This window comes from Sebastes umbrosus, chromosome 2 (genome assembly GCF_015220745.1).
Source record: "Sebastes umbrosus isolate fSebUmb1 chromosome 2, fSebUmb1.pri, whole genome shotgun sequence".
Classification (NCBI taxonomy): Eukaryota; Metazoa; Chordata; class Actinopteri; order Perciformes; family Sebastidae; genus Sebastes; species Sebastes umbrosus.
This window is the reverse complement of record NC_051270.1, coordinates 33,345,981-33,362,595: the sequence shown is the minus strand read 5'-3', so window position 1 is coordinate 33,362,595 and position 16,615 is coordinate 33,345,981. Positions and strand designations below refer to the sequence as shown.

The window sequence follows — 16,615 nt, the reverse complement described above, 5'->3', positions numbered from 1 at the left end:
ATTGATCTTAATTTTCCTTTTTGTGAAAGGGATCTAGAAATGGAAGACCACCCAAAATGTTTTGGGATGAATTATATGATTGTTATAACTTACATTTTGCCTGGCAACCTTTTTGTGTGATGATATCATTTTTGGCTCTGTACTCAATGATAAAGGTGTTGAACTTTTGATTATTGAAAGTTTTTCCATTCATAAAACAAGATTCCTCAGGAAAACTCAAAATTCCATCATCCTCCAAAGAGAGCTGTTAATCTGCTTTGAACTTTATGGGAAGCAAAAAATGCAATAAGGCCTCCAAAAACTTTTTTGTTTATCTTTGTTTCTGATTTATTTTGATATAATTTGTGTCCGCTATATGCCTAGTATTCCAATACTGTATTTCAAGACATGTGTGCCTTGTTATTTGTACATTAAGTTTATACATTTTGTTGTTTGTACATTCATTTCTGTCCGCTTGACTAGCCTTCATCCCAGAAGTAAATATCATTACGTCACATTTTATTATATATATATATATATATATATATATATATATATATATATATATATACACATATACAAGCAGAGTAAAGGAAGGTTATTTGGAGTCAATACAAAAATGTCTCAACTGACCCCGCTCTCCCCTAAACTATAATGCTGCCATATGAAGGCTTCAACAAGATAATCACACTTTTCACTGATAGATAAAGTGGTTTGACGCCAGCGCTGCTCAGCTAATGGACAGCATTGTGTACCATTATTACACAGCAGCACATACCTGAGGATTAACCATCGGCCCTGTCCTGTCTGTACCGTACGGCTGCAGGGGGCCACGACCTATTGTCACAGCTGGGTCACAACACACACACATTCTGCAAATCACAACTTTAGTTTCCACTCAGTGCTCCGCTGCCAAAACCAAAACCCTGCAGTAATGTGGCCATTTAACCTGATAATACCTCTGTACCTCAGGACCACTTTTACTCTGTGGGATTAAGTTAAAATCTGAAACATTCCTCCTTTGATTAGCAGTTTCTACACGGCCATCCAAGCCACTAACCATCCACTTCCATGCAAGTGGGCATCCATAGCCACATCTAACTTAACTCATTTAATTAACACAGTTGACTCAAAAGCTATAGGTCTTAAAGCTCAGCAGACTGCTTTCTTTGCACGATATTCAATTTTTCTCTGATATTTAGAGCTTTGACTAAATAACCCACAGGGGGGTTTCTCAACAATAAAAGATTTGCTTCTCCGTCCAAAACAAAACTCGGAGGATGGAATTTAATTTAAGGGACCACAAAGTGAGCGTCCAAACAGATCACTATTGTTTGTTGTCTTCATTTCCCCATTTAAAGGGATTAATTAAAACAGGGCAAGTTAAGCTCATTTCACATAAACAAAATTGCAAAGAACAACACACAATGCACTTTCTTCTCTCCGTCTCAGTCCGGCTACTGTTATAGCAGCAGCAGTGAGTTAATGAGGGGAAATGCAAAACGCGGGGAAGCTGAGCCTTTGAGGCCAAAGCCTCCCTCATATAATGGCCTACTAAAGAAAGGGGAGCTTTGTTCGCTGCAACACAAGCAGGTTCCTCTTTAATGACTTCATGTGCATGCCAATCACTTGCGCCACACAATCCCATCATGCGGCCACAACACTTTTCAGGACGTCCCGCGATCATGTGAGGCCGCAGCACGTGACTCCTGTTCAAAACACAAGCTGTGATTCAGTTGAGCAGGTAACACCTCAGGGGCCGAGGATGGAGGTCCTCCTATTTTCAGATGAGGTTAGTAGTCGCAGCACAGAGAGGGTTGTTGCCTCAATGATAAAGAGAACAAAACTGCATGTTTGAAGAGCCACTACACTTTTCAAACACTGTATTTATGTTTTTAAAGACCAAAGAAATCAATGCAGGAATATAGGCCCTGGTAACTATTGTAGCCTTCTTTCCAGGCTGCAATTTACAGACACTGCAACTATGAAATAGAGGTATGGGTTTGGCCGATTAGTCGGCACCGATAGGATGTTATACAAACCATCATTATCGGTGGAACTGGACTCTGATAGTGAACGATGGCTGCACAGCCACCACCAGTCACGCGTGGATGTCCATCAGTGTACTGCATGGAGGCTCCATACACAAAGTCAAGGTAGAAAGGGGAGAAAAAAGTTACATCTTGAATATATAACACAGAACTATAAGCTCTTTGTCAACGATACAAGACGGGCAGACAGGGAGGAAAAGAAATCAGTCACTGTTACTTCAACTTGCTTATCAATTTGGAGTTCTCTATTCCAGCTAATCCAGCCACGTAACCATCCATTTCATGAAATGAAATCGCACACTTAAGGATCCTCTTTACTCCAGAGTATGCACAAATATTAATGGTTTGCAAGAGTGGCATTTAACAATGTATGAGATGCGCAACAGAAGTAATCCTGGCCCGTCATAATCCATAAATAGAACATATTCCAACAATGTAATCCCCCAAATCACACTTCAAGATATTCCCTTACTATTTCTTAAATTCAACGTGACAAAAAACTGATTTATTAAAAGCAGCGTATGCAAAAGGAGCCGATTAGGCTGCTGCAGAAGTAAAGAAGATATCGGCCAATTCATCGTCTTTTTTCTGCTCCAAACTATCTTTATCACATCTCCCTTAAAAATCCACTATCCGTCCATCTTTACTGAGAAACACCGGTAATATATCGTACGTAGTCCTATTTAAGCACAGTTACAGTCCCTTTGTATTAGGGTCACAGTGTGGTGAAGTTTAAACAGGAAACGAGGCAACATGTAAATCTGCTTTTTGTCACGCACATGGCTAATAAATGCTTTCCTTTATCCTCCTCTTCTGTTAGACATGTATTATATATATACACATGTATGTGTTTAACAGAGTTTCCTGTCAGTTAAAACGGTGGAAATAGCAGCAGAAAATCCCACCATGATGATACATTTCCCAAAAACGATGTGACATATAAGTGAACTCTGATATTGTGATTACTTAGAATAGAAATGTACTGCTGTAGTCACCCGATAACTCTCTTTACCTCATTCTAATTCTGATATCTGTTCAATATCTACAGAGCTATTTTCTAAAACCACAGACATGTTTCACTGTCAAAAGAACGTGAGGTTATATATAAAGAGACAGAGTTATTTCACTGCAGATAAATATCTTATGACAGGAGGAGAGTGGTGGTTTGCTCTCTCTGCTATCCTCAGCTGGTCTGCATCTAAAATGTGCTGCAGTATATTTATGAAACATTCAAGCACACAGGAAGTGTCTTCCTTTGTGCACATTTATAACATGACATTTAACTCACACAATCTATGACAACCTTCATGTATGAAAGGCAGAAAGGCTGTAAAACGTTTTCCCAAGGAATTTTACAAAATCTCAAGTCATATTTGCTTTAAGACCGCCATATTTACTGGTGACTGATTAACAGGAAGTTCAGACGGTGGCCACAGTTTAATGTAACAGAAGTATGAATGAATCTGTATGAACTTGAGCTGAACTGGAACAGGACTAGTCAATGTGATGCCACACCCCGGGTCAGACTGGTAGACAAGACATGATGTACACGTGACAAAAGATGATGTCATTAATTGTTTCCATGACGAACAATGACTGAATCCCAGATTATGTAGCTGTGAAAATGAAACTTAGCAGCATGAAGTGATGTAACGGTCTGTGCACCTTCATCAAGCTAGTCTTAGAGGGTTACTTTCTTATGGTTCTTTCAAGTATAATTAGACAACCTGGTCTGACAGGAAGGCGTATAAATAGCACGACATTACGCAGACATAACGCATGTCATGAATACGCATTTTAGCCTTTACACGTGTCATTTGTACGCCACGCAAACATCCGCAGTTAGGTTTAGGCAACAAAACCACTTAGTTAGGTTTAGGAAAAACGTCATGGTTGGGCTTAAAACAAGTACGTAAACTAAGTAAACGACGCACGGAAACAATGTAACATAAGTACGGAAAACACGTCACAAACGCCACTGACAAAACAAGACACCAGTCTCGAAAACCAGTCTCCTGGTTAAAAGTCCTGTGTTTGTTGGACCCATCCACCTCCCCATCCGCCCGCCATAAGCAGTCTTTCACACTTTTTATACCACCTCACTAGCTCTGACCAAATCTCTTACAACCGTGCAGATGATCTCCTGCAAAGCCTCAAAACTACGGTTGTCCTCGACCAAGGAAATTCTTAGTTGACTAACACATACGATTTTGTCGACTAAACGATTAGTTGATTTAATTGACGGATCTGCAAAACTGAATTTCTCCACAAAGAATCACACTTTAAATCTGGTGTTTACCAGAGATGTGCTCATAAGTTTCTTGGAAATAAGTCATTCAGCATGAAAAAGCATAAACACTACTAATCGACTAAGAGGGGGCAGCCCTATTCAAAACTGAGCTTTCAGCTTTTCAGACCACAGCTTCGGCCTCTCAGGTGGTGTCGGTGATATCACACACAGCCCGGTGTGATACAACCGGAGGCCAGTCTTTTAGAAATAGCAGACAGAGGGGGCCTGCGGGGTGTCAGATGTCGACAGGGACCAGTTGCCGGAGTCTCGGCCCGGGCCGCCTCTCATGCTAACGGCAGCTGTGTCTTCTCAGACCTCACATTCCTGCAGGACAGACCCACTTTACCCTCATCACCTGTGCTGATCTGAGAGGGCAGGACGAGAGCTCTAGGGGGAAACCTCACGGCTACTTGAATTAAAGTCTTATTCAGATTATGAAAGGATACAGGGATACTGGTCTGAATGGTTTTACTAAATGAAAAGAGAAGAACTTGGGTAAAGAAAGAATAATCACAGAAATCCTGTTCTAAATCTAATAAAAGGTGTTATATAATTATTATTCTCACACAGACACAGTGATGGAAGATGATCAGGGGCACCCTGGTGGTGTATGGGTTACTGACCAGGAATTGCAACGTCCCCAGTTCGAGTCCAGCTGGAGTTCTTTGTTGCATGTTCAACTCAACTCTATTTCCTGTCATCGTTCTACTAGAGCTGCAGTGATTAATCGAATAGTTGTCAACTATTCAATTAATCACCAACTATTTTGATAATCGATCAGTTTGAAGAATTTTTTAAGAAAAAAAAGTTAAAATTCTCTGATTCCAGCTTCTTAAATGTGAATATTTTCTGGTTTATTTACTCCTCTATAAGAGTAAACTAAATATTTTTGACTTGTGGACAAAACAAGACATTTGAGGACGTCATCTTGAGTTTTGGGGAACTTAAATCAACATTTTTCCAACATTTTCTGACATTTGACAATGAAAATAATCGCAAGTTACAGCCCTACACTCTACAACTCTATGATGAAGGTCAAAAAGATCCTCAGCAAGTACAACAATGTACTGTAACTATAAACTCAACATTGAGCAGACACAATGTAGGCCAAAGCCTCCAAAGCAAAGGGACGAAATACCAGGTACATTAAATGCATCTTGCACAGAATGATATCTGGTAGGCCGATATGTAGAAAATCAAATATTACGATATTTTTTTACCAAATACCTAGATATCAATATTGCAACAATATTGTTGTGTCGACTCTTGGTGCTTTCCCAAAATATTTACACAATGAAATTTTTGATAAATAATCATCAATAATGTGGATATAATGAGTAAGTGGGTAAAGGCAAATAACAGAACAGCTAGAACAGTCTGGTAGGTTGAGAAAATGACATCACTTAAATCACTTTACTGTAATGCAGCCTTTAAAACCAACAAAAGACAACACTTATCCCATCTTACAATATTCAAAATCTAAGACGATATCAAGTCTCATATCACGATATCACAATATAATATTGATATAATGCTCAGCCCTACTATCTGGTGTTGTGAGTTTGCAGCCATGAAGCGGACTCGGTGTCCTCTGAGCCTGAGAGAGTACACCCATGATTCAGCAGCTTCCTCACCCCATTAGACCTCCCTGTACTATTACAGTCGCTTTGCAGTCTTTATTGCCACCACTGCATTATAAGCTGTACTGTCTGACCTTCACTAAATAATACATGTAAACATTTACCCCACCCTACTGCAGCCAAACACGCAAACAAGCACACAAATTCATCATATCATGAACATGAATACAGTTCATTCATGCTGCATCATTCTACTGTATATGTGCACTGATGTCTGCTTTTTGAATGTCTGGTTTCTTTTAATGTGATTTGCTGACTTAACTGTGCAATATGGACATTATTAATACTGCATGTATACTGCACATTCAAGACATAGCCTTATTCGTTTCTTATTTATATCATTCTGGCATTTATATTTATCACATTTAATAGATTCCACTTCTCAGAATTTTGCACTTACTTATAAACATTTTGTATTTACTTATTTGCCCTGTGGTTAGGCCTACATGTTATATATTGCATGTCTTAATGCAAATATTTGTACATAATTCTTACATTCTTATTTTCCTATTTTTAATTTTAGTACTTTCTTATATTTCTTTACCTATATTGTGTTTATATTGTAGCATTAGGTACACATTGTGTACATAATTTACAGGTTATATACTCCTTTATTTCTATTTTCTTACATTTCTTTATGTTTAAATAAGAGCAACTGTAACACCCCAACTTCTGATTCTGATTACAACATCAACCTGCACAGTCAGGGACTACACATGAAAATGAGCCTTTTTTAAAACCTCATATTGATGCTAATTGGTGTGTTATCCTTGACAAATAAATACAATTAATCATCATTTTACAGGGTGTCACATCTTATAATGACAATATATCTGTGTCTTTAGGTGTGTAGATGAAGCTCTCTATAGATGACATGACAACTCAAACTTTCTCACAAGCTTTTCACACCACACACACACACACATACTACACACACACCTCTCACTGTGACTATTCATTCAACAGAAGCACCGACAGACTGAGCCCAAACACACCTTAAAAGCATGGACTGAACAACCATCTTGCAAATGAGTGGAGATTAAAAGTTTGTTGATTGATTGGTATGTGTGCAGCCTCAGACAGAGCTCCTCTCCTCTCACCTCCACACACCTCAGTGTCCTGCTACTACCACATCACTCTCTTACCTCCAGTAACGAGACGCTGAAGTCGGCTGTAACTAGTTTGTCCTCTCGTCTGCTCTCTCTCAGGACGGCTGCAGAGCCACTTGTAGCCACACACACAATGTCTCTATTTAATTCCCACTGAATTAATGTTTCCTTCTCTCTCTCCCGCCGCACAACAACTCCTCGAAATGCAACTCCGCGCTGAATACTTGCGCTTTCTCTCTCTTTTTATCCACTGCGTGTTGTCCGTGGTGAATGTAATTAAAGAGCAGTCCTCCTCGTCTCGGCGGCTCGGTGTCGGTGTCGGTCTCTGTAAACTAATCAGTGCCTCCGCTCTGTGGACGAGCTGCAGTGCGCGGTCACGCTGCTCCTGGGCGGGGAGGAGACAGAGAGGGAGGACCGGAGAGGAGGACCGGGATGACGGAGACAAGCCCCCGGGAGGAGCGGAGCCGAGCCGGGGCTGAGAGTTAACCTAGTGGTCACACGGAGTATTGCAATTCCGTGTTCAAGCCAAGGCCTGTTGAAAAAGGTTGGGCTCTGGGTTTAAGGCGCATGCGCAGTTTACCTGGAGCTGCGGATCAGATCTTACTGCGCATGCGTTGTACCAAACCGAGGGGTGGAAGTAACAAAAATGAATTGATAAAAATGTATGTGAATTGAAAAATGGAGTCAATATCAAGTTATATGATATACTTGTTTTGATTTGACTGAACAAGTTCTGATATTTAATTGGCATTTATCATTTAAAGGGACTGTTTGTAAGAATCAGAAATGCTTGTTAACAGCGACACCTGTGGCCGTTAAGTCAACGAAAGTCAGCGTCGGGCTCGTGCTTGTGCTCGCACTACATAGACATGAACGAGCATCGCTCAACACAGTGAGGCGACACACTTCAGCTAAAACCACAATATCACTCTATATTTCAGCTGCTTGGCAGTAATGTTAGCTGACCAGACGGAGGTCTCTCCATGAATCACTGCTGATCCTAGTGTTGGCTTTTCCTGCCTCAGCCTCCCGACCGCAGCCGGAGGGAGACATCAGCACCCGGTCAGAGACGATAACGTTTCTCGCTGCAGAGCCCTGTCACTTCACAAGACACAGAAAACTTCTGTTGGTCTGGAAGAGCTGCAGCAGTTATTTCTGCACAAACGTCCACTGTACATTCACTAGATATTCTCAGAGCTAAACTAACTGTTCTGCAGTGTGGAGTGAGCGCGCATGCACGTGAGATGGAGCGAGTTGAGTGAAGGCAGGCAGAGGAACAGAGGAGCAGAGTACAGCAGAGACTCCGGCCCTGGAGACCAAAGCTACGGTCTCCCCAGCGTCCTCCGACCACAGCCAACACTGTTTAACAGACGTGCTTCACTAGATATAACTTTGCAGTTTTGGTGCTTCCGTGTAGTTTGTGTTGGAGTCTTGTCTGAACAGCGTAGCCACACGGGAGCGCGCATGGGAAACCGACCCGGTAGATTTATACGTGTAAAAAGTTACAAAAAGTCCCTTTAATGAAAGTGGCCTCAAAGGTGGAAGTAAAAAAATATAATTGAAGAAAAGGGAAGTGATGAAAATGTATGTGAACTGAGAAATAGAGTGATAAATTGACAATTGTTGTTAAAACATCGTTAATTGTTAAACAATTTGAATACATTTCAAATGTGTATCAAATCTAATATTTTTTGCTTATTTAGAATTTTTGAGTTTTAAGTATTCAATCGTAGTCAAATATGTCTTAAAATCAGTATCTTTAAAAGTATAAAAGGAGGGTATTCTTTTAGAAGTCATATCATTTTATATGTTTTGCTAAAATATTAATCAAATTAATTATGTAAATTTCATCTGCCAAAAAACTGTGATTGTTGTAATATAGTGAGTAATATCTCAATCTTTGTCATTTATCTAACATTCATAGGAATGAATGGCTCGCCATCTTTAAATGCTGTATCCAATTCTGCCTCCATGGTAGTGGCTAGAAGGGAACCAGCAAACTGGGGAAACTCTCGCGAGATTGTTAAGGTTAGGCATAAGATAGGTCGTCGGGCATAAAGTATCGCGAGAGTTTTTACACGTTTGTGCAGATCTCAGATCAGATTTCTCCATTTACGGGTTACCTTCTAGAAACGACCGGTATCCAGTTCTGCTTCCATGGACGGAGCGACACAACAGGAAGTAGGCAGCAGATAACACGGTAGCGATGCACACTATCACACCATATGATTTTAAAATGATGGTTTAAACAAAACTGAGCGTGTATTTTGAGTTTATATACGACTGTCATGACCGGAGGTGTGTTGCTTTTCACATACGTGGCTGTCTCTCTGATTATAACGCTGTAAAATGTAAAGCACCGATAACTTTTAAATCCCTGGAGGTAACGAAGCAGACCGCTAGCCTTTCAGTTAACGTACTGCGGAGCACTCTGTCGCAAAAACGTCAACGGTCTTCCTGCAGCGGTTTACGTTAGTCACTGCAATGAGGGACCAGACTGCAGTTGTCGTGGTGTTTTTTATTTGAGTGTGTCTTTACAGGTATGGACATTCAATCAAGTGCACGTTTTGTGATGTGACAGTACACTGTTTGTGTTATACAGGCTGAAATGACTGCTTAGCGGAGTAGTTTAGCTTCGTGTGATGGTGGAAGTGCTGGTGAGCTAACTAACTAGCTCATCATGCTAACGACAGGCTAAAACCATCAACTAAACGCTCTGTAGTCATGGATACTCCACAGTGGCGTCACCAGCAGACACCACTGTAAACATCTGTATGACATTATATATGTTAAATAACGTGTCTCACTGAGTATCACAGCCTGTCACAGCCTGAGAGACAACAACAACACTCTGCCTTTTATTTACTCCTCTACTTCATGGTTTTTTTGTTGTTGTTTTTTTTACATTTATCCTTTGATATTGCAATATATTGTTATTAATTGTTGTTAATTTTTTGTTTGTTTTATTGACACAACAAACCTTAATTACTTCTTTGTTGTTTTTTTCCATTTACATGCATGTTCTTTTTAAATATCTATATATTGTAATTTGCTTAATGAATTGTATATATGTGTATATATATGTATATATATATATACATATATATATATATACATATATATGTATATATGTATATATATATATATGTATATATGTGTGTGTTTTTGTTTTTATTTTGTTCTTTTTTTTATTTTTATATATTATTGAATTGACGCTTTGGCAATATTGTTCACCTGACAGTCATGCCAATAAAGCAAATTGAATTGAATTGAGTAACAGTCCACACCAACGAACCCAGATGGAACCATAACCGGATCACTCTGTGTGTTAGTTCCAGTAAAGTTTAACTGTTATGTAAGTTGTTGTTGTTGTTTAGGTTGACTTGGCATGGTACAACACCTCTTCATCCCTGTGCAGCAGTCCATCAAATGAACATCAGTAATTGGGTTTACATCATCGTACCGGAGGAGTTTTGTGACACATCCCAGTAAAAGTGTCATTTTGAAACTGCTTTCACAAAGGTTGCTCTGTTTAGAAATAGAGCTATAGACACTTTATTGATAAATTGATTAAAACAATCCACATCACAGTTTCCTGAAGTCCAATGTGACATTTTCAAATTGCTTGTTTTGTACGATCAACAGTCTAAAACCCAAAGATATTTAGTTTACAATCACATAACATGAAGAAAAGCAGACAATTCTCACAATTAAGACTAGAAATGTTTGGTATTTTGTACTTGATAAATGAGTAAAAATTAGGTCTGTCAATTGATTAAATATTTAATCGCATGAATGTCCATGATTGATGCAATTATTCACACATCTTAATCTGTTCAAAATGTACCTGAAATGGAGATTTGTCAAGTATTGTCAAGTATAAAGCAAATATTCTTGCTTTATGAAAATGTATGTATATATTTATTACTGGATACAACACAAAACAATGATAAATATTGTCCAGAAACCCTCACAGGTACTGCATTTAGCATAAAAAATATGCTCAAATCATAACATGGCAAACTGCAGCCCAACAGGCAACAACAGCTGTCAGTGTGCTGACTTGACTATGACTTGCCCCCAAACTGCATGTGATTATCATAAAGTGGGCATGTCTGTAAAGGGGAGACTCGTGGGTACCCATAGAACCCATTTTCATTCACATATCTTGAGGTCAGAGGTCAAGGGACCCCTTTTGAAAATGGCCATGCTAGTTTTTCATCGCCAAAATTTAGTGTTAGTTTGGAGCGTTATTTAGCTTCCTTAGTGACAAGCTAGTGACGGCTGCAGAGTACAAATGATGGTTGGTAGCATGGATTCGTCAGGTTTTATAGTTTAATATGATACCAGTATCTTCACTCTAGCATCAAAACAGCCCGCTACAATCTCTGAAAGATTGCTTGTGTTAATGCGTTAAAGAAATTAGTGGCATTAAGACGATTTTTTTCATTAATTCATTTCTAATGAATTAATCTGCACTAAAATCTTGTGTATTTTTCAGACTGACACTCTGACTGTTGGAGGATGGATCCTGTAGTGCTGAGCTACCAGGACAGCCTGTTGCGGCGCTCTGACGTCTCCTTACTGGAAGGACCGTACTGGCTCAACGACCAAGTCATTGGTTTTGCCTTCGAGTACTTTACTTCTGAGCGCTTCAGAGTCTTGGGAGAGACCATCACCTTCATCAGCCCGGAGGTCACCCAGTTCATCAAGTGTGCTTCCTGCCCCAACGAGCTCGCCCTATTTCTGGAGCCGCTGGATCTTGCTTCTCGTCACTGGGTCTTCCTCGCCGTCAACGACAACTCCAACCAAACCGCCGGCGGATCCCACTGGAGCCTTTTGGTCTACCATCACACCTCCAACCACTTTGCACACTATGACTCTCAGAACGGCAGCAATTCCCTGCACGCGCGGCGCATCGCCATCAACTTGGAGCCTTTCTTGGGCGCGGGGAGGAAAGCGCTGTTTGTGGAGGAGCCCTGCCCGTCGCAGCAGAACAGCTATGACTGCGGCATGTATGTTATCTGTATCGCGGAGGCCTTGTGTGAGAAGGCCAGGGTGGAGGGCTCGCCACGCCTTCCTGTGCAAATCATCACCCCGGCCTACATCACCCAGAAGAGGGCTGAATGGTGCAGACTGATCCAGAGTCTAGCTCAGAATGACCTCTGCTGCGCTCTGTCCTTCCCTTAGCACGCTGATCGGCCCTTACTATATGCAGAACAGCTGTCTACATATCTACTGCTGGAGCATCTGAATGCACTCCTCCAATACAGTATATAACTAAGTATATTTCTATTACAGTCTCTGTCATACTCCATAAAAATGGATGCATTGTTACGAATCTTTACTGATACTTGGTGTCATGTTTATGCCTTGTATATGCACAGCAACATACAATATGTAAACTTGAACACCAGCATGCCTATAGAGGAATTTACTCCCGTGTACATATTGAGTGAGGATGGAGAATATGTCATATCAGAGAGGAGGCACAGACTTTCTTTTTCTCCATTGTATTAGTTCGGGGCGAATGTAGAAATGTTTACACAGATTATTGCTCAGGGTCATTTTAAATGAACTAGAATTGACGATAAGATTGTGAATCTTAACTTTGGCTCCTACTTTATGTCACATATTCATTCCGTCTGTTTAACAGGCGTTATGTCTACGACTACAAACATTTAAAAAAAAAACTGCTGTATGAGGGTGAGACGTGTGCTGTGACTGTTTTATGGGACAAAGGGCAATGCTGAGTGGTGGAATGTGTGATATGTTCTCACAAAACGCAAACTCATTGTCTGTTGATCTAATAAATTGTATTGTCACATTTTTGTTGACAAAATGGTAAATTTGCTTTGTGGTTTCTATTTGAGGTCCCAGCTGTCTTCTAGTCACAAAGTTCAAGTCGTATTCATGTAAACATGTTGACATTTTCAATATATTTTCCAGGCTAATTGCATGTTATTTTGAATACAAAATTACCTCCACTGAAGAAATCAATTTGTAGGTTTGTATAGGCACAATTACTCAGTGATTGAATGTAACTAATTACATTTACTCATATACTGTACTTAAGTACACTTTTGCAGTACTTGAGTGTGTCCATTTTTTGCTACTTTATACTTCTACTCCACTACTCAGAGTGAAATATTGTACTTTTTACTGCACTGCATTTATTTGGCAAAGTTAGTTACTTTGTAGATTCAGATTATTAATATAAAATCAATGAACACATAATGTATTGTTATAGATTAAACTACCCAGCAGTATACAAAGTAATTAAAATTAAAGATAAATTAGGCTTATAAATTAAAAATAAATAGGTAAACAAGGCTAAGAATCTGACAAACAAAGCGAATCACCAGTATTTGACAGTTTTTGATTCACCATGCTACAAACAGTTGAGTGTGCTCAAAATGTATTCGAATTTGATTTACTGGCTGTCAGCAGCTTATCAGTGAAACATATCATTGTTGTGGTTTTAAAGAAAAGAACATAAATAATACTTACAAGATTGGAACAGCATGACGGATCAAGGCTAAATAAAGCTGAAACACATGAGGGGCAAAGTGTAAACTTCATTGTGTTGTGATTGCAAGAAATCTGTAACAGAGACTTCCACTTTAAAAATAAAGTTTTAAAAATAAGTTTATGTTCATCTATAAAAGGCAACAGCTTTAATTTTTAGAAAAGCATAAAAAATATCCATAATTTCCACAAGTGTCCCAAAGTAGAATGTGGGTAACAGTGTAAGCTGTCATCCAGCATTATACTTTAAAATAAGAAAGGGCACAGGAAGGCCAAACTATTCTTTATTTATAACTTCACTATTCAGAGTCAGACTGTGGCCTCTGACATATTTATAAGCGAGCATTACTATAGCAGTTCAAAAAAGATTTAGGGTTTCAACACGGACAGACATGCAGGCAAAGAAACGCTGACCCCATCTAGACATGGGGTGGGATGAACAAAGAGCGATTTCAGGAAGAGGGATGAATAAAAGATCATTGTCCCCTCTTTTATTCTCTAACTGCCTAGAAAGCAAAAGCTGGTGGTGAAAAATCAAGATTAATCACATTTTAGATGAATATTCTAGGGCTGTCAATCGATTAAAATAGTTAATCGTGATTAATCGCAAATTAATTGCAAATTTTTTATCTGTTCAAAATGTACCTTAAAAGGAGATTTGTCAAGTAATTAAACTCTTATCAACATGGGAGTGGGCAAATATGCTGCTCTATGCAAATATATGTATATATTTATTATTGGAAATCAATTAACAACACAAAGCAATGACAAATATTGTCCAGAAACCCTCACAGGTACTGCATTTAGCATAGAAATATGCTCAAATCATAACATGGCAAACTGCAGCCCAACAGGCAACAACAGCTGTCAGTGTGTCAGTGTGCTGACTTGACTATGACTTGCCCCGAACTGCATGTGATTATCATAAAGTGGGTATGTCTGTAAAGGGGAGACTCGTGGGTACCCATAGAACCCATTGTCATTCATCTATCTTGAGGTCAGAGGTCAAGGGACCGCTTTGAAAATGGCCATGCTAGTTTTTCCTCACCAAAATTTAGCGTAAGTTTGGAGTGTTATTTAACCTCCTCCATGACAAGCTATTATGACATGGCTCTAACTTCAAAACTGAACTAAACTGAAAGTCTGACTACATGAAGACAATTGACCACATACAGTATTATCAGGAGTACTTATTAGTAATGGTGTGGCACAACCTCCTGATCTGGCTGGCTGCCCTGCTCTTAAATTCACACTGCTTGGCCTGTTTCCGCCCTCTGCTCTCCTTCCTCTGGCATCCTGAGCACATCTACATCCCACTGACGTATTTCACCCGGAGTAACCAGTCCGACGAGCCATCAGGGTTTACTATTGTCGTAATAAAATGCCACAAAGCCGGGGCATTCACCACCCTGGCAGCACACTGCATTAGTGAGACAAAGAGCCCAGGGAAAAGGTACGTTAATTTAGACAGATTTGATTCTGAATGGCTAATTTACCAAGTCCACTCCATGAGTGCTTACAGGGAAACCGAACTTGACTTTCTGTCTATTGTCATCTCAGGTCCTGGTACTCTAAATGAGTAGTAGTACACCTAGGTCTGGTATTGTAATTTACAAAAGGAGCATTACAAATGTGCACCTTGTGATGTGCTGGAAAACCTAAACTGAGATGGATAAACTTAAATCCTACATAATCCTGCACCCTGTTGGCAAATGATGCAAAGCTTTCTGTGGCGTAAAACAAAGCTTCTTATTGGTGCTTTTGTTCTGCTGTAACTCAACAGTACTGATTGTCACTGAAGGCCATGTTTCACCTTTTGGCCCCAGGTCTATTCTGCCCCTCACAATACATACAGGTGCACAGCCATGCAGGGAGCTAAACACCGTTGGACAACTACTGGCTCTAGAGAGAGCCTTTCGCATTTTTACGTTACCTGAAGGCCACCGTAGTTCTTCGGTAACGCTGTTTCACAAGCGTGACTTCCGTTGCTCTTAAAGTAATGTTATTATGGTAAGGATGGCCTCTGAGCGAGGTGAATGGCGTTCCCGCTGTTTTGCACTCGGTGGCTCACGTTACCGCAGTCTTGGAAAGGGAGGAGTGAGCGGAGGGGTACTCAATAGTTTTGCAATCTGCAACCAAACCGCTAAATATCGCCAAATCATACACACTGTACCTTTAAACTCACTGTTGTGACGTGGTCCTTGCTTGTGAACACAGAAAGGAAAATGTTTAAATCTGTATATAACAAGTGGACGTAGTCACCGTGACGTCACCCATTGGTTTGAGGACTGCGGTTTTGAAGCCTCGAGTTCGGCATTTGTCTATCGCCATGTTGTTTTATTGAAAGCAGAAGCGACACGAGAGAGTGGAGCTAAGCACAACCGAACACTGATAGACATTTTCAGGCGACCAAAAAGATTGAAATTAATGTTCCTGAACTGATAACACACTGTGAAGGGTTAAAGTTGTAAGACGAAAACACGACAACTCCCAGACCGGACAACGTCGTGGTAGCGACCTGTCAATCACAAGGTAACCCCGCCCTAAAGCATACCCTGCTTGATGGTCTATTTGACTCTAAATGGGACCATAATTTACTAAATGAACATCATACTGTATTGAAGAAGACTTGAAACTAGCGATTGAGACCATAAACTCATGTTTACAATGTTTACTGAGGTAATAAATCAAGTGAGAAGTAGGCTCATTTTCTCATAGACTTCTATACAATCAGACTTCTTTTTGCAACCAGAGGAGTCGCCCCCTGCTGGCTGTTAGAAACAATGCAAGTTTAAGGCACTTCTGCATTGGCTTCACTTCTCAGACCCGCAGGTTGCCCACTGATTTGAATGCTGTAACACTTACCTGTGAGGACAGGACTTGGACATATGCTCCAAGAGACTTCAAAACATGTTTGCCACAACAGTTTTGAGCTCGACCTACATTGAAAATCCACACACATATAACTGAACCTATTGAAGTGTGTATTTAGTTTAAATTTATGACTAGACATATACC

At 40.0% G+C, this 16,615-nt stretch overlaps 2 protein-coding genes across 10 annotated transcripts in view; one reads left to right on the top strand and one right to left on the bottom strand.

The window, feature by feature from the left end:
- myo9aa (myosin IXAa) overlaps positions 1-7,527 on the bottom strand; it is a 133,917-nt gene extending 126,390 nt beyond the window's left edge. For 7 of the 8 annotated variants that reach the window (XM_037793190.1, XM_037793198.1, XM_037793205.1 and 4 more), the window contains exon 1: positions 7,106-7,527. The gene's annotated coding sequence lies outside the window, so the exon portion shown is untranslated. The remainder of the gene's footprint in view (positions 1-7,105) is intronic. The other variant, XM_037793232.1, reaches the window with a different exon arrangement.
- A 1,724-nt stretch (positions 7,528-9,251) lies between these two features.
- senp8 (SUMO peptidase family member, NEDD8 specific) lies at positions 9,252-12,918 on the top strand. 2 transcript variants are annotated; one of them, XM_037758829.1, is made up of 2 exons: positions 9,252-9,269; positions 11,571-12,918. In XM_037758829.1, exon 2 carries the CDS (start codon positions 11,594-11,596, stop codon positions 12,257-12,259), a length of 666 nt encoding a protein of 221 aa, XP_037614757.1. In that variant the 5' UTR covers positions 9,252-9,269; positions 11,571-11,593; the 3' UTR covers positions 12,260-12,918. The 2 variants fall into 2 exon arrangements, with proteins under 2 accessions (XP_037614757.1, XP_037614750.1); XM_037758822.1 differs by lacking the exon at positions 9,252-9,269 and adding an exon at positions 9,350-9,609.
- Positions 12,919-16,615: the final 3,697 nt, after the last annotated feature.